This window comes from Suricata suricatta, chromosome 3 (assembly GCF_006229205.1).
Source record: "Suricata suricatta isolate VVHF042 chromosome 3, meerkat_22Aug2017_6uvM2_HiC, whole genome shotgun sequence".
Lineage (NCBI taxonomy): Eukaryota > Metazoa > Chordata > Mammalia > Carnivora > Herpestidae > Suricata > Suricata suricatta.
This window is the reverse complement of record NC_043702.1, coordinates 67,981,560-68,008,516: the sequence shown is the minus strand read 5'-3', so window position 1 is coordinate 68,008,516 and position 26,957 is coordinate 67,981,560. Positions and strand designations below refer to the sequence as shown.

Below are 26,957 nucleotides of genomic sequence, written 5' to 3'. Positions count from 1 at the left end.
GAAATTAATATTTTACTATATATTAGATGAGTAAATGAGTTAGTTACAAGCTAACTCATTTTAGATATTTTAAAAAGTATTTCCTTTTGGAGAAGGCTCTTGGGTGGCTCAGTCAGTTAAGCATCAGACTTCAGCTCAGGTCATGTCTCCCAGTTAGTGGGTTTCAGCACCTGGTTGGAGGCCCTCATCAGGCTGTTTCAGATTCTGTACTTTCTTCTCTCTCTCTCTGCCCCTCCCCCTGTCTCTCTCTCAAAAATAAATAAATGCTAAAAATTTTTTTAAAGTATTTCCTTTTCATAGAATAATTTCATCATGAGTAGAAATATCTTAGGCTTGTTTAACATCTAATTTAAGAGGGGGCAATGTTTTAAAGTAGAAAAGAAACTAGGGTGCCTGAGTGGCTCAATCAGTTAAGAATCTGACTTTGTTTCGGGTCATGATCTCACAGTTCATGAGTTCAAGCCCCACTTGGGGCTTCACACTGACAGTGCAGAGCCTACATGGGATTCTCTCTCTTTTCTTCCCTTTCTCTCTCTCTCTCTCTCTTTCTCTGCTCTTCATAGGATTCTCTTTCTTCCTCTCTGCCCCTCATTCACTCACACCTTCTTTCTCTCAAAAAGAATAAATTAAATAAAATAATACAACAATAAAAGTATTTCAAAAAAAAAAAGAAGAAAAGAAACTAATCTGGCAATCAGAAGATCGAAATTCTAGGGGCGCCTGGGTGGCTTAGTCGGTTGAGCATCTGACTTCAGCTCAGGTCATGATCTCACAGTCTATGGGTTTAAGCCCCGCTTCAGGCTCTGTGCTGACAGTTCAGAGCCTGGAGCCTGCTTCAGACTCTGTGTCTCCTTCTCTATCTCCCCTGCCCTGCTTGCTGTATGTCTCTCTCTCTCTCTCTCAAAATAAAATAAAGACATTAAAAAAAATTTTTTTTAAAAAGAAGTTCTAAATTCTAGTCATTCTTCTAACCGTGGAACTTTTGGTAAAGTCTCAAATTCCTCATCTTCAAAATGCAGGAGTTGAACAGAGACTCTCCATCTTTTGTTTTTGTTGTTGTAATTACAGTCATTTTCCTGCTCAATAACATGCTGTTGTGCTGAGAGTATAGTATAGTAAAAATAAGAAATGCACTTGGATTCAAAAAACTCAGATGCCTCTAACTTTCTTTGTGACTTTGAGGATTTACCCTCTCCTGTTTCCTCATCTGTAATAAAAGGGAAATGGAACATATGGTGTCTCAGGACATTTCCAGCTCCAAAATTTTATAACAAAGAAAAATGTCTGTGGTGCATATGCTGCCTTCCATTTGCATATAAAACTCGATGTTCTGCTCCAAGTGGCCTGAGAAGAATACAGGCATCTGTGAAGCATTTCCCTGGGTGCTAGAATGTGCACTCATCCATGTGAACAGGGCCTCTTAGCTCCCAAGGAGAAAGCTGTCTGAAGAGCATTTTTTTGCTTCACCTTCTCATTAGTCCCTGAGACCATGTTCTGGAATCCAGCATGAGCTTCATCCACGTGACCTCTGTAGGCCTTGAAGCAAAGACAACCACACTCAAATCTAGTCATTGTCTGCTGTTTATAAATATGCTGCTTCAGTCCAAAAATGCCTTCTTAAAAGCTAAATGACAAACTTTAAACTTCTCTTACCTGAAAATGTGTGTCATACAAAAATAGTTTTGTGTTTACAGTTTCTGGATTTTTGTTAAAATGCCCTAACTATTCAAGAAAAAGTATCTTTGATTCAGAAGGAAGTCAGGGCTATAGTCATGGGTGGTTTACAGAGCATTTTCTGGTAGTCTTTGCTTCATTTCAATATCTTGCCATGATTGGCTGTTGAGAGCTACAAATAAGGAAGTCTTCAATTTAGGGGATTTCTCAGTGGAAGTTCCCAGTTCAACACAAGGGAGAGCTCAGGACAGTTTGGGCGGCATTGCTAGAGTTTGCAGATAAAGTTTCCAGACTCTGTAACTGCCTACGTCTTTCAAGAGCACTACCTTGTGAAGGAAGACTTATAACTTGGAGAAGAGGTAACCAAAACTTCAGTTGTTCCTACCAATTCTCCACTTAGCAAGGTGGTCTGGATGTCTTAGACTGAAGCGTTGCAGATTTGCTCCACTCTTGCTTCTGCAAAGTGAGTAATTTATGACATGATTCTATAATGCCTTTGTATTCATTGTCGTAACTGGAAATTTGGCCTTTATAAAATAGGGTCTCTAGCCAAGACTAAAGAAAAATGTTAAAATACTGTGATCTTTTTACATTCTTCTCAAGATCAAATGTAATGTCTCTACATGAAATGATTTTTTAAGTTTCTATCTGGAATACAAACCTTCTCCAATGAGTGATTTTTATAACATAATAGAAGACTTGAAAGATATGTATTTGGCATATTTGAAGGCATATATAGCTTGCTAGATCAAAAAGTAAACTAATACTGTATATATTTGTCCTTTGGGGGAGCTAAATCCTTAAAGGTCACTTCTGGCTTGATCCATCATGTCCATTCAAAAATTAACTCAAGTTTAGTATTTTTTCATCTCTGGAGAAACACATGCTAATGAATACTTTTTACAGTAAAATATTAACCTTATTGACAACTTTGCATTTCCTACCTTAAAACATTTAAGTGTTCACCATTACGGTAATCCAAGCTTATTTGTTTACCAATTGACCTTTATATTCATTATCAAAAATGAATATTTAGAGGTTGTATAGTACTTCTTTAAGTATTTTCTTAAGAACAGCGGTAGGAAAAGTTGATAGTTTGAGCAATTAAACATCAGAAATCATTATTAACATCAATAGCTGCCATTTATTGAATGTCTGCTGGAGAAAATCAGTTAATGGGAACTTGCAGCTTGCAAGTGGCAGAGCCAGGGCTCAGACCTGGATTCATATCACTTGTTGGTTTTTTTGTTTTGTTTTGTTTTAATGGCTCTCTGTTACCATTGCTCTCCCTTAGAATATTGAAATCGTATTCTGAGATGTCCTATCCAAAGTGCAAAATGATGGGGGAGAAAGGGAGATGAGCAGCCAAGTCAATCATAGAAGCTTAGAAGTTATTCCTGGGTCTCCCCTTTGCTCACTCTCCCACTCCATTCTCCTCACGCTTCCCGGGGTACACAGGTGCACACGTTAGTCTACTTCCATGCAGTGGGGGACCTGGGGCTGCATACGACTTCCCACCTGATTGAGGTCCCCGCAAGCAGCTAGTCAGGGCCCTAAAGCAACATCCAGTTATTTCTCTTAAACACTTGTGACAGTGGAAAGAGACGGCCCAGTGGAAAATTATAGATAAATTTGTTAAATTCTGTCAAAAAAGGTTCTCATTGGAACTTCATAGAACTTAGGAACTAATTGAAGGAAAATGATCATCCTTACAGTAGAGAACCTGCCTGTTTGCACACATTTTCTTCTTTCCATGTATTAAGGCTTTGGGAAACATACAGGTTCTTTGTTTATTATAAAAGTATTCCAATATATTTTATCTTCTTTGTCTATAGAGTTAGGGATAGTATTGGAGAGGGATGTTCTTTCCACTGTATTTTGTAACTAATTACTGCTAGCATTTAGGAAAGTTCTTGATTTCATATTTTTATCTTGCATCCAGCTATTATATTGATCTTCCATTTGTCCTAAATTATTTTAGGTAATTCACATGTGATTCCTGTTTAGGAAAAACATAATTTTTTTCTCCTCTTTTCTTTTTTTTTACTTCTCTCCAAAACTACTGAAACAGTGTTTAGTAACAGAGGACATAGCAGCTAACCTTGTCTGGTTCTGATCTCAGTGGGAATTTCCCTAGTGGTTAACATTAAGAATGACACTGGCTGTTGGTTTCAGATAAATATATTTATCATAAAAACCAAATAACTACGAAATCTACTTCTCACTCTACCTTATTGAAGGTGTACCGGGACTTCACGTTAAACTATATTCAATGTATTTTTGGTATTGTGAGGGACAATTGTATGGTTTGCCTCCTTTAACGAATATAGTGTTCTGCTGTTACACAATACAGCAATTGCATTATTTAAAATTCTATGTTATCGGGGAGCCTAGGTGGCTCAGTCAGTTAAGCTTCTTACTGTTGATTTCAACTCAGGTCGTGATCTCTTGGTTCGTGCACTTACAGTACAGAACCCCTGCTTGGGATTCTCTCTCTCTTTCTCTCTCTCTCTCTCTGCCCCTCCCCTGCTTGCACACTCTCTCTCAAAATGAATAAATAAACTTAAAAAATTCTGTTATGAAAAATCATGCTTCCATCATAAAGGTAGGTTTATAACTATAAAGCATATTTAGTTATGGCTTTAGTTAAAATCAATTAGTTGATCAAAACTTATACATTTCCTCATTTTCTCTTTAATCCACATGGTTAGATGCCTCTCTGCTATTATTTTGGCTTCACAATTTAGTTCACAACTCTAACAGGAAAGAATGAAAACAATGTGGCTAATCAAGGAAGCCTATTCAGGCAGAGCAACCAGATACTCAAAGCAGTTGTTCCTACAGCTTTGTGCAAAAAAAGCTTCCTTATTATGACTGTGCTAGTTGTAAACGACAACTCTGTTATAACAAACAGTGGGGTGCAAAATATGTGTCCAGGTTAATTACTTTTACACCAATTTATATTAAGAAAATGTGTGCCAAAAAAGAATTATCTGGGGGCACTTGGGTGGCTCAGTCAGTTAAGTGTCTGCCTTTGGATCGGGTCATGATCTCGTGGTTCTTGGGCTGGAACCCCACGTAGGGCTCTGCGGACAGCTCAGAGCGTGGAGTCTGCTTCGGATCTGTGTCTCATGCTCTCTGCCCCTCCCCAACTCATGCTCTCTTTCTCTCTCTTTTAAAAACATTTTTAAAATGTTTATTTATTTTTGGGGGCGCCTGGGTGGCTCAGTCGGTTAAGCCTCTGACTTCGGCTCAGGTCAGATCTCACATTCGTGGGTTCGAGCTCCGTGTCAGGCTCTGTGCTGACAGCTAGCTCAGAGCCTGGAGCCTGCTTCCGGTTCTGTGTCTCCTTCCCTCTCTGCCCCTCCCCCTCTCATGCTCTGTCTCTCTCTGTCTCAAAAATAAATAAAACATTAAAAATTTTTTTAAATAAAATAAAAAAATAAAATAAAATGTGTATTTATTTTTGAGACAGAGAGAGAGAGAGAGAGACAGAGTGTGAGCAGGTGAGAGGCAGAGAGAGGGAGACACAGAATCCGAAGCAGGTTCCAGGCTCTGAGCTGTCAGCACAGAACCCAACATAGGGCTCAAACTCACGAACCACAAGACGCATAACCTGAGCCCAAGTCGGCCGCCCAACTGACTGAGCCACCCTGGCGACCCATCTGTTTCTCTTTCTTAAAAAATAAACATTAAAATTTTTGAATAGAAATTTTAAAAAAAAGAAATATTCATAATTTATTGAAACTTTTGCTCTCATTTTCACAAGTGAAATTAATCTGTATTTTTATTTTCTTACAAAAATACCTAAGATTACCATGTTCTAAAAAAGTTGAATAAGAGTTATCTGCTCCTTGAAATATTAGAAGAGCATATCTCCACACCATTTGTCTTTGGCACCCACTTTTGGAAGTAATTCTTTAAAAGTTTTCTGATAATTTCTATTGCTATTGATATAGTCAGGTTTATGTTGTTTTTCTCACACAGTTTAGGTTGTTTATAAATGATCCTTGTCATCAAATTTTTCAAAGGTATTACCATACACATTATTCTCGTACTTTTTTATCATCTCCATAACTACATAGATAACCCTTTTTCATTACCAGTTTTATTTACTTATGATTTCTTTCTCTTTTGTGTTTTTCCTGACTGGACATCTCAAAGAGTTAATCTCTTGGAGGTGTCATTTCTATTGTTAGTTCTTTTTAAAATAGTTTTTTCTTTCCTTTTTATTACCATTTTCATTTTGTTTTGTTTTGTTTTAAATTATTTTAATGTTTTATCAATTATTTTTGAGAGAGAGACAGAGTGTGAGCAAGGGAGGGGCAGAGAGACAGAGGGAGAAACAGAATCCAAAGCACCTCCAGGCTCCGAGCCCTCAGCACAAAGCCTGACTCAGGGCTTGAACTCGCAAACTATGAGATCATGATCTAAGCCAAAGTCAGACATGTAACCAACTGAGCCACCCAGGCGCCCCTTTTTTCTGTTTTCTTTTAAGTTTATTTATTTATTTTGAGAGAGAAAGAGAGAGTAAGCAGGGGAGGGACAGAGAGAGGGAGAGAGAAGGAAAGAGAGAATCCCAAGCTGGCTCTACACCGCCAGTGCAGAGCCAGTTAGAGGGCTCGAACTCATGAACATGAGACCATGGCCTGAGCCAAAATCGAGAGTTGGATGCTTAACCAACTGAGCCACACAGGCTTCCCTTTATTAGTATTTTCTTAATGCCTTTTATTAGACTACAGTATTTTACTTTTTCTCTTATCAGTTTTTGAGCTGAAAGCTTAGTTCATTTATTTATATTCTTTTCTGTTTTGTAATGAAAGTATTTAAGGGTAAGAATTTTCTGAGCATCATTTTAACTACGTCTTACAACTTTTGATAGGAAAGTGACCTTCACATCATCATTATTTCATGTTTTTTAAATGTTTATTTGTTTTTGAGAGAGAGAGAGAGAACACGTGCGCGCAAGTGGGAGAGGGACAGAGAGAAGGGGAGACAGAGGATCCAAAGCAGGCTCCAAGCTGACAGCAGAGAGCCTGATGCAGGGCTCAAACTCATGAACTGCAAGATCATGACTTAAGCCAAAGTCAGACATGTAAACAACTGTGCCACCCAGGCCCCTCATTATTTTAAGGTTTTCATTGAAGTTTTATTTCCTCTTTAATCCCAGAGTTATTTGGTAAGCTAAGTCTTTTTTTCGGTTAATAGATTTTTGTTTGTTTAGAACAGGTTAGATTTAGAGAAACGCTGAGCAAACACAACAAAATTTCCATATACCACTCCATATACCACCCCAACACACAGTTTCCCCCATTATTAACATCTTACATTAGTGTGGTACATTTGTTGCAATTAAGGAATGAGTATTGGTTAAGTTTCTTAACTCAGTGTATAGTTATTTCAGATTTTCTTATTTTCTCCCTTTTAAAAATTTGAGTTAAAATTCACATAACATAAAACTAAATTTTTCAAAGTGAACAATTCAGTGGCATTGACTACATTCACGGTATTGTGCAACCACCACCTCTATCCAGTGTCAAAACATTTTTATCACCCTGAAAAGGAATGGTGTGTTCATTAAGCAGGTGCTCTGCTTTTCTCGCTGCTCTTCACCTCTGGCAACCACCAACCTGTGTTCTGTCTCTGTGGATGTATTTGTTTTGGATATTTTGTGTAAGTGAAATCATATAATATGTGACTTTTATGACTGGCTTCTTTCATTTAACATAATGTTTTCAAGATTCATCCATATGGTAGCACATATCAGTACTCTCCTTTTATGGCCAAGCAATATTCTATTGTATATATATATATACCTCAGTTTGTTTATCCACTCATCTATTGTTGGGTAGGATAGTTGGGCTCTTTTCACTTTATGGCTATTGTAAGCAGTGCTGCTCTGACCACACATTTACATGTATTTGTTTGAGTATCTGTTTTCAATTCTTCCTGGGTATATACCAACCAGTGAAATTGTGGGATCATATGGTAATTCTCTTTAACTTTTTAAGGAATAATCAAATAGTTTTCTACAGTTGTTAAACCATTTTACATACCCCCCAGAAATGTATGAGAGCTCTGATTTCTGCACATTATTGCCAAAATTTTCTTGTTATTTTCTGTTGTTATTATTATTATTATTATCATCATCTTAGTGTGTGTGGAGTAGTATCTCACTGTGATTTTGATTTGCATTTACCTAATGACTAATGATGTTGAGCATCTTTTCATGTGCCTGTTGGCTATTTTGTATTGTTTCTTTAAAGAAATGTCTTTAAGGCCTTCACCCATTTTTTTAATGGGTTGTTTGCCTTTTTGTTGTTGAACTTTAAGAGTTTTTTATAGGGGTGCCTGGGTGGTTCATCCAGTTAAGCATCAACCTCTTGATTTTGGCTCAGGTCATGGTTTGTGGGATCAAGTCCCATGTCAGGCTCTGCACCGGCAGTGCGGGACCTGCTTGGGATACTCTCTCTCCCTCCCTCTCTACCCCTCATTCCCCCCCCCAAATATATAAACATTTTTAAAATCCTTGTATATTCTGGAGACTTAGAGTCTTATCAAATATATGATTTGCACATATTTTCTCCCATTCTGTAGATTGTCTTTAGATATTGTCTTTGATGATATCTTTCAATGACCAATTTTTTGTTAATTTTTATGAAGTCAAATTTTTCTTTTTGTGCTTATGATTTTGGTACTGTATCTAAAAATCTATTACCAAATTCAAGGTCATAATGATTTACCTCTGTATTTTTGTCTAAGAGTTTTATAGTTTTAGCTCTTATATTTGGGCTATTGATCCATTTTAATCATTGACTATTTTTTGTATATAGTGTGAAGAAAAGAGTCTAATTCATTCTTTTCATTGTGTCTATAACTTGTCCCATCATCATTTGTTAAAAAGAATTTCCTTCCTCCACTGAATAGTCATTGGTACACATGTCAAGAAATCAATTCACCATATATGTATGGGTTTATCCTTCACTCTCAATTCTAGTCTATTGACAGTATGTCTATCCTTATGCTAATATCACACTGTTTGGGTTATTGGAGCTTTGTAGTAAGTTTTGAAATTAGAAAGAGTGAGCCTTCCAACTTTATTTTCCTTTTTCAATATTCTCTTGACTCTTCAGGGCCCCTTGCAGTTCCATCTGAATTTAAGGATCAGCTTTTACATTTCTGACAAAAAAAGAAAAGTCATTAGAATTTTGATTTAGATTATATTAAATTTCTAGATCATTTTGAGAAGTATTGTCATGTTAACAATACTAATTCTTTCAATCCATGAACATGGTATGTCTTTCCATTTATTTAAGTCTTTCTTCATTTCTTTCAGCAATGTTTTATAGTACTCAATGGACAAGTGTTTTCCCTCTTTGGTTAAATTTGTTTTTAGATATTTTATTTTTTGGAAGCTATTATAAATGGAATTATTTTCTTAATTTCCTTTTTGGATTATTTATTGATGAGGTATAGAAACACAACTGATTTTTGAGCATTGCTCTTGTATTCTGCAATGTTGCTAAACTTATTTATTAGCACTAGCAACTTTCTTGCAGATTCCTTAGGATATTTTCTACATATAAGAAAGTATCATCTGTAAATATAAATATTTTTACTTCTTTTTAATTTACATGCCTTTTATTTATCTTTCTTTCTATATTTTCAGGACAATGTTGAATAGTGGTAAAAGAAAATATCCTTGTCTGTTCCTGGTCTTAGGGGGAAATCTTTCAGTCTTTCATCATTGAGTATGATGTTAGTTGTGGGTTTTCAAAAATTCTCTTTTTTGTGTTAAGGAAGTTCCCTTCTATTCCTAGTTTTCTAAGCCTTTTTTTTTTTTTAATCCATGAAAGGGTATTGGTTTTGTCAAATGCCTTTTCTACATCAGGAGAGGTCATCATGTAGGGTGTTTACCCTTTATTCCTTAATGTAGTGTATTGCATCGAATTTTTTTTCCCTTAACCATCTCTGCTTTCCAAGGGAAAATCTATGCATATGCATAGAGTATGCATATGTCATGATGCATAATCTATTTAATATACTGTAGGATTCAGTTTACTAGCAATTTGTGCAATTTTAAATCTTTATTCATAAATACTATTGGCTTTTAGTTTTCTCTTTTCCTGGTGTTTTTGTATGGCTTTGATAGCACAGTAATGCTGGCTTCATAAAATAAGTTAGGAAGTGTTCCTTCCTCCTCTATTTCTTTTTAAAGAATTTAAGAAGGATTGATGATAATTCTTTTTAAAGTGTTTGATTGAATTCTCCAGTAAAGCCATCTGGTTCTGGACTTTTCTTTGTTAGGAAGTTTCTCATTACTGATTTAATCTCTTTATTTATGATAGGTCTATTCAGGCTTTCTGTTTCTTCTAGATTTAGTTTCCATTGTTTGTGTGCTTCTAGGAATTTCTACATTTCATCTAGCTTATCTTATCTATTGGCAGATAGTTGCTCATAATATTCTCTTATAATCCTTGTTATTTCTATTTAGTTGGTAACAATATCCCCACTTTCATATCTGATTTTATTTACTTATTATTCTCTAAAAAAGTTTTGTCAATTTTGCAGATCTTTTCAAAGAACTGACTTAGACTTCATTGATTCTCTTGTTTTTCTATTCTCTGTTTCATTTATCTCTTTTCTAATCTTTATTATTTCCTTCCTTCTGCTAGCTTTAGGTTTAGTTTGCTTCATTTTCTAGTTCCTTGAAGTGTAAAGTTAGGTTATTGATTACAGATCTTTCTTCTCTTCTATTGTAGATATTTACTACTAATAATTTCACTCATCCCATAAGTTTTGGTATAGTACAATTTTGTTTTTATTAATCTCTAAGTAAATCTCATTTCCATTCTGATTTCCCCTTTGACTGGCTGTTTAAGAATGTGTTGCTTAATTTGCACATATTTGATTTTTCCAGTTTTCCTTCTGTTATTGACATCTAGCTTCATTTCATTTGGTCAGAAAAAATACTTTGTATGGCTTCAATCTTTTTAAATATACTGAGACTTTTTTGTGGTATACCATTTGATTATTCTGAAGAAGGTGCCATATATACTTGACAGGAATGTGTCTTCTGCTGTTGTTGGGTGGAATGATCTGTATATGTCTGTTAGGTCTAGTTGATTTATACTATCATTCAAGTTTTCTCTTTTTTGATCTTCTGTTTTTCTATCCATTATTAAAAGTGGTATAGTAAAGTCTCCAACTGTTATTGTAGTACAGTTTATTTCCCTTTCAACTCTATCAATAATAATTTGGGGTATCTATTGTTTGGTGTGTATATGTACATAATTGTTATATCTTTTTGATTAATGACACTTTTGTGAGTATAATGTTCTTCTTTGTCTGTCATAACAGTTTTTGATTTGAAAGCTATTTTGTCTGATGTTAATATAACCACCCCCATCTTTCTTTTGGTTACTGTTTGGATGGAAAATCTTATTTCCGTCATTTTACTTTCAAGTTAGTTGTGTCTTTGGATCTAAAGTAAGTCTCTTGTAGAAACATATCATTTGATCATGTTGTATTATCCATTCTGCCAAGTTTTGCCTTTTGATTAGAGAGGTTAATTTATTTATATTTAAAGAAATCACTGATAAAGAAGGACTTACTTCTGCCATTTTGCTATTTGATTTCTGTATTGCCTTATGCCATTTTTCTGTTTCTCACTTCTCACATTAATGTCTTCTTTTGTGTCTAATTGGTTCTTTGCTTTGTACCATTTTATTCCCTTCTCAGTTTATTTTATATATATTTTTTTAGATATTGCCTTAGTACTTACCATGGGGGTTACAATTAGCAAGTTAATTTGTAACTATCCAAGTTGAATTAATACCAACTTAACTTCAATAATATAGAAAAGCTTTACTCCTATACAGCTTAATTCCTACCTTATGTTATTGTGATATCAGATTTTATATTTATATAGTATGTACACATTAATATAGATTTATAATTTTTTAAAGCATTTCTTTTTTAAAAATCATGTAGGAAATAAAAAGAAGAGTTACAATCATTCTGGCTTTCATGTTCACCAATGTAATTGTCTCTCTCAAAGTTTATTTATTGTAATGCTTTGAATTATTTTGTCTAGCAGCCTTTTATCTGAGCCTATAGGACTCTCTACCGTTTCTTAGAGGGTAAGTCTACTAGCACTGAACTCCTTCACCTTTTGATTATCTCAAAGTATCTTAATTTTTCCTTCATTTTTGAAGAATGGTTTTGTCAGAGAATTCTTGGTTGACAACTATTTTCGTTTTAGCTTTAAATATGTCATCCTACTACCTTCTGGACTCCATGATTTCAAAGTGAAATTGGCTGTTAATCTTAGTGAGGCTCCTTTGTACATAATGAGTCACTTCTTTCTTACTATTTTCAAGACTCTTTCATCTGTGGCTCTCAACAGTTTGATTATAATATGCTTTGGTATAGATCTCTTTGAGTTTATCTTTTTGTAATCCATTGAGTATAACATTTAGAATTTGACAAGAGAGAAAGTGAGAAGGACCAATAGGAGGCTAGTATAATACATAAGAATGATGGTGTCTTGAACAAAGAGTGGCAATAGAGACAAAAAATAGCAATGAAGACAGTTTAGAACAATGAGGACAGAAAGTATATGCATGCAAGAAACATTGCAGAGGTGTACTCATATGACTTACCTTTTTGGGGGACTGCTTAAATTTCAGGATATTTTATATCTTTCTTATATGGGTAATGTTTTCTTTTCTTTCTTCCTCTTTTAATGTGAAAAAATAACTATGAAATTTTTAACTCCACTTGTAGCTACTTACCTTCACGTTAAAAAAGAATCTAAAACAATGTGTTCAATTATTATTGTTAGAAGGACATCCTATCTATTATTTCCTTATTTCTACATGTAGAAGATAGGAAAATTAATAAATTAGAACATTTTACTTCTTGCCACTTCTCTTGCACTCATGAGTTTTTGTTTCTATAAACAAGAATTTTAGAATAAATTCTTATTATTTATTTATACTTGCACCTTATGTCTTCAAAGTTACTTTTAATACCCTCATTATATTTCCTACAAATTTTTACTTAATCCAATAGTTAAATTATTTCCAATATTTACAAATATTTCTTTTATCTCAGAATTTTACCTTTCCTTTTTTAAAGAAAATTGATTCCCTTCTTGACTAACAAGTGTATCTTCAACTATTTCATAAATGAGTGTATATTTGTGAGCCTTGAAGTATCAAAAAATATCTTTGTTTTCATTTCCTATGTGAATGACAACTTAGCTGGGTATTGACTTTGTAAGTTAAACCTTTCCCATGCAACTATAGATGTTACTCTGTTGAGCTTCTGAAGTTTAATGTGAAGATAGTCTATTTTTTTCTATTTTTCTTTCTTTGCAAGTAATTTATTTTTTTTCTTTTTGTATTCTTGTTGAAATTTTTCCATACTTTAAATAGAGGAAACATTCCCTCACCTCTCAAGCCTGAACTCAAACCTCTCCAGTGTGTTTTCAAAGTACACTATACTTATTATTGTAATATTGTAATACCACATTGTGTAGCAATTGCCTGCTTCTTCTATGTATGTTACAATAGACAGGAAGTCCTTTTAAAGTAGGACTGTGTCTTGGTCATCTTTGTAGCCCTAACTTTTAGCACATAGCAAGCACTCAAAAAATATTTACTGAATAAATAAATAAACTAATACATCATTTAATATCAAAATTTTATCAGGATATGTTCAGGTGTTTGGTCTCATTCCATTCATTTGTTTCAAAACTTATTGAGCCCTTTTCATCTATTGTTGGTATTTCTCTTACATTTACTCTGCTTTTTTTTCCAGGTAAATGGTAGAGACCTTTCCACTATTCCATTTCATGGTTTTCTTCTATTTGACCATTTGATTGACATTTGAGAGAGTTTCTCAAGCTTTTACTCTATCGTTGATTTAATATTCTGCAGTATTGATTCCGTCCTTATGTTCAAATTATATCTGAATGTTGCCATTGCATGTTTTTTGTCTTTACAGTCTTAACTTATCCAACTTTGTTTTTATTTTTCTCTGACTCTTAACTAGGTCCTTCCCTTTTTTGGTCTAATATGTTGTCTGATATGACATGTCTTTATTCATAGAAAATACAGAGCAGAGCAGATTTTTTTCTATTTACTTATGCTTCTCGCAAACAATTTTCCAAAGTGTTCATTTTCTCTGCATTTTGAGAACTCTATTTTCTTCCTTTATACAGTACAATCTTTCCAAATGGATGCTTTGTCTTGTATTTTCTCATCCCAAGCATTCTATAGCCCTAACCAACCAGATGTATGGATTTACCTTGGTTTTTCTTATTATCTGCTTGATTTCTATTAGTTCCTCAGAACAGATATGGAGCTGAGAGATAAGTAGACATGCTCAGGTCACAGCTACATTTTTGGCCTGAAACTGATGTTTATCAATTTTGGCACTACAGGTATTTACCTGAGCCAAAATCCCTTACCCCTTTTGCCTAGTTATTTCACTATGAAGAGGAGAATTTCTGGTTCAACAAAAACAATCACTGGCCTTTTCCTCAGTAGGAACCATACATGAAAAATCAAACTGTCAGAGACAGTCAAACACACAGCTCTGTCTGCTCATCCCTTTTCATCATCGACTTTGCATACCCTTGAATATGGAACATTTATCCACTCCCGTTGTGATCATGCTGGTATACTCGAACACAGCTCCAAAATGGATAATAGAGAAAAGTACTAATGAGTGATATTGGGGCAAGGAATTGTTAAATACTATGTGCAGATCCCACATAGTAGTGGAGTTATTGCTTAATTCACCAGTAGGTGCCATAAGGCAGACAGTTTCATTACTATTCTTCAGGCCAATTATAGCCATTACTATTCTTCATTCTCAAGCAACGAGGGTTATGTCCATTTCAACTCCACAGTTCTTGCAAATGATCAGAAATCCTGTCAAATTTTGTTACTAAGATGCTTGTCAGCAGGGTTACAGCCACTCTTTTTGACATCTTTTTTCTGACTTAGAAAAAGACACCCCTTTGGGATATACTCAACCCCAAGGGGACAATGTTGGCAAGTGACCACACCTGTCAGCTGGGTGCTCTGTGCAGAGAAGAGCCTGATCAGACACACACACTGGACCTGGCCATCAATTCTTCCTCTCAATGCTATTATGAGTTCTCATGTTTTTCTGATTTCTCTTTAGGCACTTAATTTTGAGTCTAAGACACAATCAGCTAGTCCAGATGTCATCCTAAATCAGAAATCAACCAGATTCCACTAATAGTGATATTTCACATCAAAGATTTGACTGAGATCATTCATGCATACCTGACATTCCAAGTTGTAGTAAGTGTTTAGACTGGCAGCTTTCCTTTCCCCTAGATTTATATTCAGAACTCTCAATAAAATATTAAGCAGTTTGAAAAATAGGAGCTAAAATATTTTTAATGAGGCTGCAGTTTTCATTTTCCTTTTTAAAAAATATTTATTTTTTTAGAGAGAGGGAGAGAGGCAAAGGGAAAGAGAGCAGGAGAGGGACAGAGAAAGGAGACAGAGCATCTCAAGCAAGCTCTGCACTGTCAGCATAGAGCCTGATGTGGGGCTCGAACCCATGAACCGTGACATCATGACCTGATCTGAAATCAAAAGTCAGATCCTTAATCTGCTAAGCCACCCAGGTGCCCCCCAATTTTTTTAAGTTCTCATTTTCACCCCACTCCACCTCCAGTACTGCTTGCTAATCTAAAGTATATAAATATAATATGAATAAAGGAAAATTGGAGTGAAATCATGTGATTCTTTTAAAGAATTAATCCTCAAATAAATGTCTCAAGTCAATTCTTAATCTCAATAAAACATATTATATGTCAATTCTAAAAAATTCATCATCATTATAGAAAAAGGAAAATGTTTGAAACTATTTTAGCATAAAATTATTTATCTACCCCAGCACTCATGCATGTTTCACACACTGGAGAAATATGCAGCCATGTCTCATTATGGAATTGAAAAGAGAGAAAAACATATATTTAAGAAATGTGTATGTTTAATTTTTTCCTTCCCTATTCAAAGTTTTTAGCACTTCCACATTTAAAATGCTTATGCATTCAGTTTTAGATTTCAGATGTATTATTAAATTCCACCATTTTGGCTAAAAGTCACCAAGCAGCTCTTCCAATTTACTAAAAGGCTGGATAAGTTGGACTTCATTAAAATTAAAAAAATTCTGCTCTGTAAAAGACACTGTCAAGAGAAAAAAAACACAAGCCACAGACAGGGAGAAAATATTTGCAAAAGATACATCTGATAAAGGACTGTTAGACAAAATACAGAAATAGCTTTTTAAGTTCAACAAAAAGAAAACTAAGAACCCAAATTTTAAATGGGTTGAAGACCGTAACAGATATCTCACCAGAGAAGATGTACAGATGGCAAATAACCATATGAAAAGATGCTCCACATTATATGTCATCAGGGAAGTGAAAATTAAAACACAATGAGATACACTACATGCTTGTTAGAATGGCCAAAATCTAGAACACCAAATGCTGACAAGGGTATAGAGCAACAGGAACTCTTACTCTTTGCTAGTGGGCATACAAAATGGTGCAGTCACTTTGGAAGATAGTTTGGCAGCTCCCTACAAAACTAAACATACTAGTTTAGCTACTAGTTGAGTAGCTCAATTAGTCAAGCATCCAACTTTTGGTTTCAGCTCAGGTCATGATCTCATGGTTCATGAGATCCAGTCCCGTATAGGGCTCTGTGCTGACAGCATGGAGCCTGCTTAGGATTCTCTCCCTCTCTCTCTCTGCTCCTCCTCCCCCTGAAAATAAATAAGTAAACATTTAAAAAAACATACTAAATATATATATGACCCAGCAATTCCACTCCTTGGTATTTACTGAAAGGATTTGAAAACTTAAGTCCACACAAAAATCTGCACACTTGCATTATAGCAGCTTTACTTATAATTACCAAAACTTGGGAGCAACCAAGATGTTCTTCAGCAGGCTGTTGGATAAATAAACGTGTACACCACGCAATGGAATAGTATTCAGGATTAAAAAGAAATAAACTTCCAAATGATGAAAGACGTGGAGGAAAATGAAATGTTTATTACTAAGTGAAAGGAGTCAATCTGAAAAGGCTACATACTTTTTTATTCTGACCATATGACACTGTAGAAAAGGCAAAACTATGGAGACAGTAAAAAGATCAGTGGCTGCCTGGGTTGGGGGTGGGATGGATGAATACACAGATCACAGAGGATTTTTAGGGCAGTGAAACTACTCTAGTATACTATGATATTATAATGATGGATACACGTCATTATATATCTGTCCAAATTCATAGAATATACATGAAGAATGAATCTTAAAATAAATTATGGACTTTGGATGATAATGTTATGTTGATGTAGATTCATCATTTGTGACAAGTGTACCACTCGGCAGGTGATGTTGATAATGGAAGAGGTTTATGCATACATTGGGGTAGGGAATGTATAGAAAATCTCTGTATCTTCCACTCAATTTTGCTATAAACCTAAAACTGCTGTAAAAAATAAATTCTTTAAAAAAACAGTGCTTTACTGTCATGCTTAACTCACTACAGAAGCTTTTCAACTGATCACAATGTTATATACAAGACACTCCTGTTTGTTTAAATGTTTTTTGCAATATATTTGGCCTTTAACTTTTCAAAGTAAGCTCAATACTTAAAAATGCACTGCAACTTAAATCCTTGGACATACAGGCCTCAAGAAAGTAATGCAAATATCCATGGCTCAGAAGTGGAAGGCGAAAGTGAGGCATCTAGGATCTGATCCTCCTGCTCTAACAAAGAAAAACTGCAATCCCAGGGAGCAAGATGCTGAGCTCCCAGGAGAAGATAGCACCTTTTAAGTTATATGGGATTATATGACCAGAAAAAAAGGGAGCTCAAGAATTTCAGAGCTAGGCTTGAATCTTCAGTATGAAGAAAGAATCACTGGCTGAAGACCTGTTCAGGCATGGCTTGGATGCCTGAATCGAATTGCTAGGACAAGAAAGTTCTCAACTGCAAAATTTTGTCAAGTCTATGGATAGAAAGCTACGTTCTAGAGCAGGCTGTGCCTGAAACAACGTATAGTATTCAGAGTCACTTAATTTATTTCTTTTTAATTTTCATTTATTTATTTTGAGAGAGAGAGAGAAAGTGTGAGCAGGGGAGGAGCAGAAAGAGGGAGAATCTCAAGCAGGCTCAGCACTGTCAGCACAGAGCCTAACATGGAACACTATCCCACAACCCAAGAATCACGACCTGAGCTGAAATCTAGTCAGATGCTCATCCCACTGAGCTACCTCTGATCATTTTAATCCTGTCTATCAAACTGTTACTTCAATGTCCTTATTATGCTTGTGCTTGGTGATGAGGTCTTTTTCAAACACCATCAAATCATGTAAAATATATACAAAAGCAGTGAGAGTTCTAAAAATATTTTTAGGGGCACCTGGGTGGCTCAGTCCATTAAGCATCTGACTTCCACTCAGGTCATGATCTCTCAGTTTGTGGATTTGAGCCCTGTGTCGGGTTCTGTGCTGATAGTTAGGAGCCTGTAGCCTGCTTCAGATTCTGTGTCTTTCTCTCTCTCTTCCCCTCCTGCACTCATGCTCTGTCTCTCTCTCTCTCTCTCTCTCAAAAATAAATAAACATTAAATAAATAAATAGGTCATTAATATGGAAGCTTCTGAGAGTGCTACATGCATTCAGTCAGATGCAATTCTGCTCCAGTCAGTATGGAAAGTCCTAGACTTCAATGCTGTCAGGAAGCTTCCACATGTGCAGTGGATTTGACTGCTGTGTTTTCATACAAGGAATCCCATGGAAACCTTGATGGTGGCAGGAAGCCAGCCTGACATGAGGCTGGCTGGACAATATCTCTCATTTGCAGAACATTCTAAAGTTTACCATGTGCTGTTGCTTACATTATTGGATTGACCCTCTCAACCATTCATCCAATGAAGTAAGTTGTCACTGTCTCCATTTGTCAGATAAGAAATTAAGATTCATTAGGTTAGGCAACTTGCCTGAGCCAGTAGGTATCGGAGCTAAAACTGGGAGTTCAAACATTTCTAGATATAATATCTAAAATTTCTATCTTAGGGGCGCCTGGGTGGCTCAGTCGTTAAGCGTCCAGCTTCGGCTCAGGTCATGATCTCACAGTTTGTGAGTTCTAGTCCCGTGTAGGGCTCTGTGTTGACAGCTAGATTAGAGCCTGGAGCTTGCTTCAGATTCTGTATCTCTCTCTCTCTCTCTCTCTGACCCTCCCCTGCTTGCATTATCTCTCTCTGCCTCTCAAAAATAAATAAAATCATAAAAAATTAAAACAAATAAAACTTATATCTTAGAGAATATTCAGGCATGCGTAGGAGATGGAATAATGGGGAAGTATTAATTCATGAGACTTTTCTATGAAATTGTGCTTGTATTTAGCAACCATTCAACTTTAGCAAATGTATTTAGTGAAAGGTATTACAGTTAGGGAAAAGCCAATTGGGTGTGTGTGTGTGTATGTGTGAGTGGAGTGTTTCTCAGTGTGGACCTCAACCACCGCAGTCACATTTACATGATTCAACAAAAATGCAGGTTCCAGGCTTCCACCCAGAACTCCGTTTGCTCTTAACTTCAAGATCTCTAAGGGTGAATTGGCAAATCTACGTTTTTAACAAGACTGTCAGATAATTCTTGTGTACGATAACTCACATACAAGGTGATGTTAAACCTGGTTATTTTCTATTTTGTAAAAAAAAAAAAAAAATCTAACCAAGGCCCGCAGGTGCCCTTTAACCTTGACATTGACGCCTTTTGGTTGCTGTCCTGTTCGCTGTGAGGCGGGGAGGGGCGGGGCCTGGAGAGGCGGGGCTTGGAGAGGCGGGGCTTGGATGGGCGGGGCGAGTGTGGATGGGGCGGGAGGGGTCTGGCCTGGCCTGGCCGGGTGGAGGGTGAAGGGTTAAAAGCTCCGCGCGCAGGCGCTGCCCTCTGAACAGGAACGGAAAACAACTTCCGGTCGGTTCGCTCGGCCGGGCGCCGCGGTTCCCGGGCGTGAGGCGTGAAAGACAGGCGCGGAATCCCTGAACTGTGAGTAAGAAACTTCGTGAGCGAGTTGGTCTTTCGGAACCCGTCGAGCACTACGGCAGGGAACTTGTGTGTGTGAGCGAGGGCGGTGCGCTGGCAGTACTGGTGCCGCAGGGAGAGAAGCCGAGGAGCTGCGGAGACGACCAGTTCTCAGAGTGGAGAGGGACGTTGTGCGAGAGAAACCACCCGCGTGCGCGTCCCGGAGCGGACCCGGGAGGGGCTTTCCGGGCCCGCGACGTCAGCGCTGCAACGCTGTCCCCGCCGCTCCCTGGGGAGGGATCCTGCTCTACTCCGCGCCAGCGCTCACGCCGACTTGACTTCTTCGCCGGGAAACAGGGGAGGCAGGGCTTGCGATGTCTGGGTGAGCAGTGGGTCCCAGCACGAGTGTCCCAGACGCCCTTCGGGGCAAGGGTTGTCTTCCGGAAACTAGTCCTGTCGTGGTTATTCTTTCGAAAACTTTTAAATAGGTCTTTCTGTTGTTCTTCCCAAGGCTGTTGCATAATTCCGCTCTGTGCTTTCCTGTGGGGTGTCATCATAGTCGTGTCAATGAGAAGTGGGGTAACTTCCCCGAGGGTGACGGAGGGATGGGTGGGCGAGGCGGAAAAAGCAAAAGCAAACCCTACCCGCAGTGGGAACCCAGGCGTTAGTTCGGGTCTCCACTCTGGTGTGAACAGAAGCAACGAGTTACAGGTGTAAAAAGCTGTGCTTGTCAAGTGAAGAACGTAGGGGGAAGATACTCAAACCAAGAAGTGGGTGTGTCTCCCTTGTTAACACTGTAACAAGCAAAAGTAGAGCAGTCTTGCCATGCAAAGTGTCCTTTATCTCACTGATGCTTTTGACAAGTTATGTTAAGGGAACAAGGGTAGTAACAGAAGTAAAGTGACATGAAAATGAAGGAAAATGAAATGATCTTCCTGCTTACCATGGTTGGAATTCATATGTCAAATGATAGTAGCAGAGAAGCAAGTACTGCATTGTGTTAAAAAAAAATTATTTTCTCATCATTTAGGAGGGGTGGAAAATCCTAAAGTGATACAAGTATGTATCAAGCCAACGGTATATAAAGAAAATGAAACTTTCTCAGGCGTTTCTCCAGTCGTAGGTACTCCAAGACCTCCCACATCTCTCTTACATGTACAAAACGTGTTATTTAGTTTTCTTGTGAAAGTGAGATTGTATATGCATACAATTTCTGCGTTTTCAGACCAAAAAATATATTGTGCAAGTCTTGCCATACATAGCTCTGTTTTATCTTAATGTCAGCATGCTGTTTCTTTATCAGGATGTACCATAATGCAGGTAACCATCTCTTAATATGGTTTGTCCATATTCAGAATAATTTATCTATATTTGATTAGAGTACAGATATATTACTTCTTTGTGAAATATATGACAGATATTTTCAAGAACTGTCAGTCTTTTGGTTTAAAATGCCCAGGGTTTGTTCGGGGTTTTTTTTTTGTTGTTGTTTGTTTGTTTGTTTTTTTAGCACTTAAGGCAGTTCCTACTCAAAAATTATTAAAATATTTTCCTATATCATCTGTTAATTATTTCATAGTTTTTTATGCTTTATCTTTAAAACATCTGGAAATTATTTTGGTACATTATATAAAATAGGGATTTAGCCATTTTTTTCTGAAATCATTTGTTAAAATCAATTCTTCCTACCTGACTAGAAATACTACCTTAGTATAATAAATTTCCATATATCCATGGATCTTTTTGTTATTATTATAATTCTGTTTCTTTGTTCTATTTGTCTCTTCCTATACAAATACCAATCTCTTTGATTCTGGAATTTTTTTAGTAATTCATAAAGCAAGTCCTTCATTTATCTTTTTTGAAATTTTCTTGAATATTGTTGCATTCATTTTGGCATAAAAGTTAAACTGTTCATGTTTCATTAAAATAATCCTTTAGGTGGTTTTAGGTATTATATTCACTAATATTTTGTGGCTGATATGTAGGTGAGTGATTATATATCTGGCCAGTTTTCTAAACTTATTAATTTTAATAAATTGTTCCCTTTGAATTTGCTAGGAAAACTAAACATAATCTTATCTCTATTTATATTTTTTTCTTTCTTTGGTTTAATGAATTGCTAGCTTCTCCAGCATAGTGATTATGTAGTAACAGTGATACTGGTCATCCTTCTTTTATTTCTTAGTTTTTGGATATTTTTACCTTGTCATCATTAAATATGGGATTTACTATTAATTTACAATAAATTCTGTTTATCAAGGAAGTGTTTTTAGTATTTGTAGCTTACTAGGATTTTTGGAGAGAATGGATTTTAGACCAGGGAGGAGTAGGTGTGTGTTTACATTGGCTAGCACATTGGGAGCAATTTTGAATAATAGATGTTGAGTGGTCATTTGGCATATATATTTCTTGTTGTTAAGATGATGTCTTTTCATTACTGCTTTACTAAACATTTTTATCAGGAATGGAAGTTGACTTTTATCATTTGGCTTTTGGCATCTGTCGTGACCTATTGTGCACTTTTCTTTGACCTAGTAGGATGAGTTATTTTAGTTGATTTCCACTTTGCGAACCAGCCTTACACTTGGTTATGGTGTAATGTTTAAGCATATAGGTTCCTTTTTGGTAACATTTTTACTTAAAATCAGTAATTAGGTGTCATCTATAGTCCTCTTCTTCTGTATTATATCTGTTAGAGTTTGATATCAGGGTTATGATGGTTTCCTAAAAACTGAAAAGAGTTCCTTCTTTATTTGCTCTGAAGTAGTTCAAACAGCAAAGAGCTCTCTCTTCTTTAAAGGTCTGAAAGAATTAACTCATGAAACCACGTGGCCTGAAAGTACTGTTGTTCTTAAAATAGCAACAATATCCACCAAAAAGGCTCAGAACTTAAAAAAGCAAACAGAAACTCCTCAGAGTAAATCCAAATAAATGAAAGTCTAAAATACTCATATGTTGAGAACAAAGAAGAATTCTTTGTTGATTCTAGTCCTTTCTCTCCCCACCACTTTGTTTTCATGGTCAGAGAAAATGCTGTACGTAGGCTGAGGCTGATAACAAACTGTACTGCTGTACTTTCCTCGACTCCAGTTATACTATAAAGAAAGGAAAGGGTGTTGCTTACACATGGGCAAGTTCTTCTATGCCTTGAAGGAAACCACGAGTGATACTCAACTGGGGAAGCATCAGTTTCACTTGGTGGTCATTAGCTTCCCAATTTTGTTGGGAAATTTCTTTCTTTAGAGGTAATAACCAAGCTTACATGCTACTCTAGTCAAATCCCACAGGAGGGCTTCAAAATGAGTTGGTGAAAAAAATATACAAGCTCAGCATGCCTGTACTTATTTAATATGAAGTGAAAATTATTAGCACAGTCCAGATATGTGTGTGACACGTGCACACACATAGAACAGGCTGGCTCTTAACAAGCACAAACCACCAAAGACCATCTTTTTACTAGACCAATAGTTTACTATTTATATTTGGATAATAGTATATTTTGTACTTTTTGGTAGAGTTACTTTTATTTTTTTAAGTAGACTTCACGCCCAGTGCAGAATCCAACATGAGGCTTGAACTCCTGCCCCTAAGAGCTCAAGAGTCAGACACTCAACTGACTCAGCCACCAGGCGTCCTGAGTTACTACCTTTTATAAATGATTATTCTAGACTTTTTGATCACTTCAAGAATATGACCTCGATCATTTAACAGTATACATCTGTAAACGATGGAGGAATTTAAGACACTCACAAGTGCTATTTACAGAGAGATGCAATCATTATGTTAATGCTTACATATCTGAGTATTTTAACTGACTCTGTATCAATCTAGAAAAAATAATTATTGACATGATTTGAGAGTGTGCCTTATAACAACCAAACACTTTGTATGCTTTTTAAAACTGTGCTCATTATCTAAAAGTAAGTGGTAAATAAAAATAGATAGCCTGTGATATAAAACTTCACTATTCCAACTGTTCTGATGTGATGTATTAACTGATTAGCTGTTACTACTATTTGGTTTTTTTGTTTGTTTTCTAACACCTTATAAGCATGTGTGTTACTGTTTAATTTCACCTAGTTTGTGTTTCATTATATTAAGACAAGTTTGGGTTTCTAACGCCTGTAGGATTTATGTTGTGGCTGCCATTCCCTTTCCTCCCCCATCTCCTATGCTTGCTGCCATGGCTTTCAGTCATGGGTCATGGGAAAGAGGAGACTATTATCTAGAATAGGTAACACAAATGTCTTTATAGTCCAGGACCAAGATTCAGAGTCATCTTCAAAAAAGGATAGCAGAGAATATAAACTGAACTGCCTTGTGGGTGGATGGCTAATTAGTGTACAGTCTTTTGAACTAGGTGCAATATTTGCCACCGTTCGAAGAAATTGAGAAGGACTGGAACAGGTAATGGCACTAGGTTCTTTGTAACTGAAAACAAGCCTTTGAGACCTATGCAATACATATGTCATAGTGTTTCAATCCCTACTATATAAAAACATTTTTTTAATTATGGTAAGATACATATTACATGGAATTTACCATCATAACCATTTTTAAGTACAGTCTGGTAGTGTTTGGATGTGAGGGCGATCTGGCTGTGACATCTGCCACCCCACTGATCTCCAGGGCTGATTGGGCTGATCTGGCTGGCTAGATGGGTGTCCCCTTCCTCCCTCACCGCTCCATGTGCGGCCCTCCCGAAGCTGCACACTCGGTGGAAGAGGACGACCTGCCCTCGTAGAGGAGGATTCGCTGATAGGATTCAAGGGTATAGAAGTAGCTGTGCTCCCCTGCTAGAACCTCCAAACAAGCTCTCAAGTCTGGTAGTGTTTCCTGAGGGAAACACTTATTCTTTAAGAAAAAGAGCCTGGGAAGTAAATAATAATGATAATCATTTATCTCACACGGGAAATGCCCTGTATAGTAACCCGAATTTTCTTCCTTTTACCCAGAGATACTCTCTTTGATAGTAATTATCGATGCTAAATTATGAGAATAAACTGAGCAGTGATGATCTGCAGTTGCTGCTTTCACTTACTACCAATACTTTTGCCTTGCAATAAATAAATTAAATAAATAAATAAATAAATAAATAGTGTTGAAAATAGATTGTGAAAGCCAGGTCTATCTTTTCAAGTCATTTCAGAAAGGAATTACTGGGAGTTGAGTGGACTAAGAAAAATAATGTAAGTTCCATTTTGGTTTTTACTTAAGAAGTTGAAGTTATAAGAATCTTTGAAATATTTGCACAGAATGCATTATAGAAAATTATTCTCTGAAACAGCAGAACAAACACAACCAGTTAATTTTGCTAGGGAGAGTGACTTGTGAAAAGGACAGAAATCAGGGACTCAGATCTGTTCAAGAAAATATTTCAAATTGCTTGAATAAAATCAGCTGTTGTAGGTTATTTATATGCATTTACTGTTCATGGCCATTTGTTACGTGGCAGCTACTATAATTTCATGATTTCATATATCTGCTGTCTCTAAACTAGAAGTGTCTTTCCATTGATATTGCTGTTTCTTGGCTTTTCAAAATTCTCCTCTCCTTTTTGATTAATGTTTAAATCTCACAAATCCTAGGATATTTCATATTTGCTCCTCCTTCCCACACAGTCTTCTCTTGTAGTTCCCCCATCCAAGAATATTCTTCAGAGCACTGCTTTATATGACACATGAAAACAGATTTTCAATATTAAGTAGTCATTTTAAACCGCATCAACCCCCACCCTCACCCACCATCTCCAGATTGTAACAAGGCCCTTTTGCAGGAGAGGATGCCCCTAAGGAAGCTGGGCAAGCTAACTGAGCAGTGCCTTTTTTCTGTTTTCCTCTGGGTAGAACTCCACAGGTCATGCCCGGTTTTTTTCCTTTTGGTGTTATTCTGTTTGGTTGTACACTTCAACTCATAGAATTTGATAAAGTCTTAGAGAAAGAAGTACTACTGGAGAAAAAAAGGAAGTAAGGCAAAACTGAGATACATGGGTGTGGTCTTTGGCTGTGAAATCTTTTAACTCTTAGAAATAGCACAAAAAGTTTCACCAAGTTTTAACATCCAGCAAAATGGAGAACCTGGTCTGGGGAGCTTTTGGTTTGATGAGTGGGGGTTATCTTACCTTGTTTATACTGATACATTTAACCAACCACCAGCTTATGGGAAAAAATACAAAGTCTAAATTCTGACACTGCTGGCTCAATGGTATTTAAGTTTCTATTATTTCAGCTGCCCAACTGTAACACAGTAACAGTTGTAACACAATTGGAAAGTGAGACTAGAAATGCAAACTGTCATTTTGGAGAATTGGCTGCTTATGTTATGGAACTCTCTTAAAAGTGAGAAATGAGAGGTCCCTGGGTGGCTCACTTAAGCGTCAGACTTTGGCTCAAGTCATGATCTCACAGCTGGTGAGTTCGAGCCCCACGTTGGGCTCTGTGCTGACAGCTTGGAGCCTGGAGCCTGCTTTGAATTCTGTGTCTCCCTCTTTCTCTGGCCTTCTCCCACTCATGCTCTGACTCTCTCTCTCAAAAATAAATAAACGTTAAAAAAATTTTTTTAAGTGAGAAATGATTATAACTAAATATTAGGAGTGACAGTTCTTATCCATTTCCTTTCTTCAAATAGGGAAAACACACATACTTTTGAGAGTCTTTAAAATTTTACCTTAACTAAGTAAGACAGAGGATGTCTTTTTATTTAAGTGCATGTACTCTGTTATTGGCTTGTATTTTGCTTCTGATACTTCTCGAGGGTAAGGAGGCTAATACAGAACTAAAATTCAGAAAAGACAGAGTGTATCTCTCACTAATTTATTTACCTCTTCTTTTGCTAAGGTGGCAAGTTTTCTGAAATAGAATGTGAGTGGTTATTACTATACATACCCCCAAGGGGGTGGAAAAGCAGGTGACTTTCTTTTCTAGGACAGAGTGGAAGAGATAACTCAAGGTGATTTCCTCCTATCCTGAAACTGCATTAGATTTAAATGGCCTCTTACCACAAGTGTGAACCCCAGCAGAACATTTACGTAGAAGTAGAATCATCTCAGCAGTTGGGGAAACCCAACAGAGGGCCTTTCCCACCTTCCAAATCACCCATACTTGTCTCTACTACCCCACTTGACCTTATTAAAGCACTATAAGTCATTCTGGATGGAGGTGGTGGGAATCTGATACCTTTAAGCCT

At 36.6% G+C, this 26,957-nt stretch overlaps 1 protein-coding gene across 4 annotated transcripts in view; it reads left to right on the top strand.

Annotated features, from left to right (window-relative positions):
* The first annotated feature begins 1,903 nt into the window (after positions 1–1,903).
* Positions 1,904–26,957, top strand: part of TANK (TRAF family member associated NFKB activator) — a 94,142-nt gene continuing 69,088 nt past the window's right edge. Inside the window, exon 1 of one of the 4 annotated variants that reach the window (XM_029934496.1) lies at positions 1,904–2,033. Coding sequence is in view for 1 of the 4 variants with exons in the window: in XM_029934493.1 (XP_029790353.1) it covers positions 20,144–20,151 (8 nt within the window). In the remaining 3 variants the exon portion in view is untranslated. Of the gene's footprint in view, positions 2,138–19,639; positions 19,794–19,814; positions 20,152–26,957 lie in introns of those variants that run through there. The other 3 variants (XM_029934494.1, XM_029934495.1, XM_029934493.1) reach the window with 3 other exon arrangements.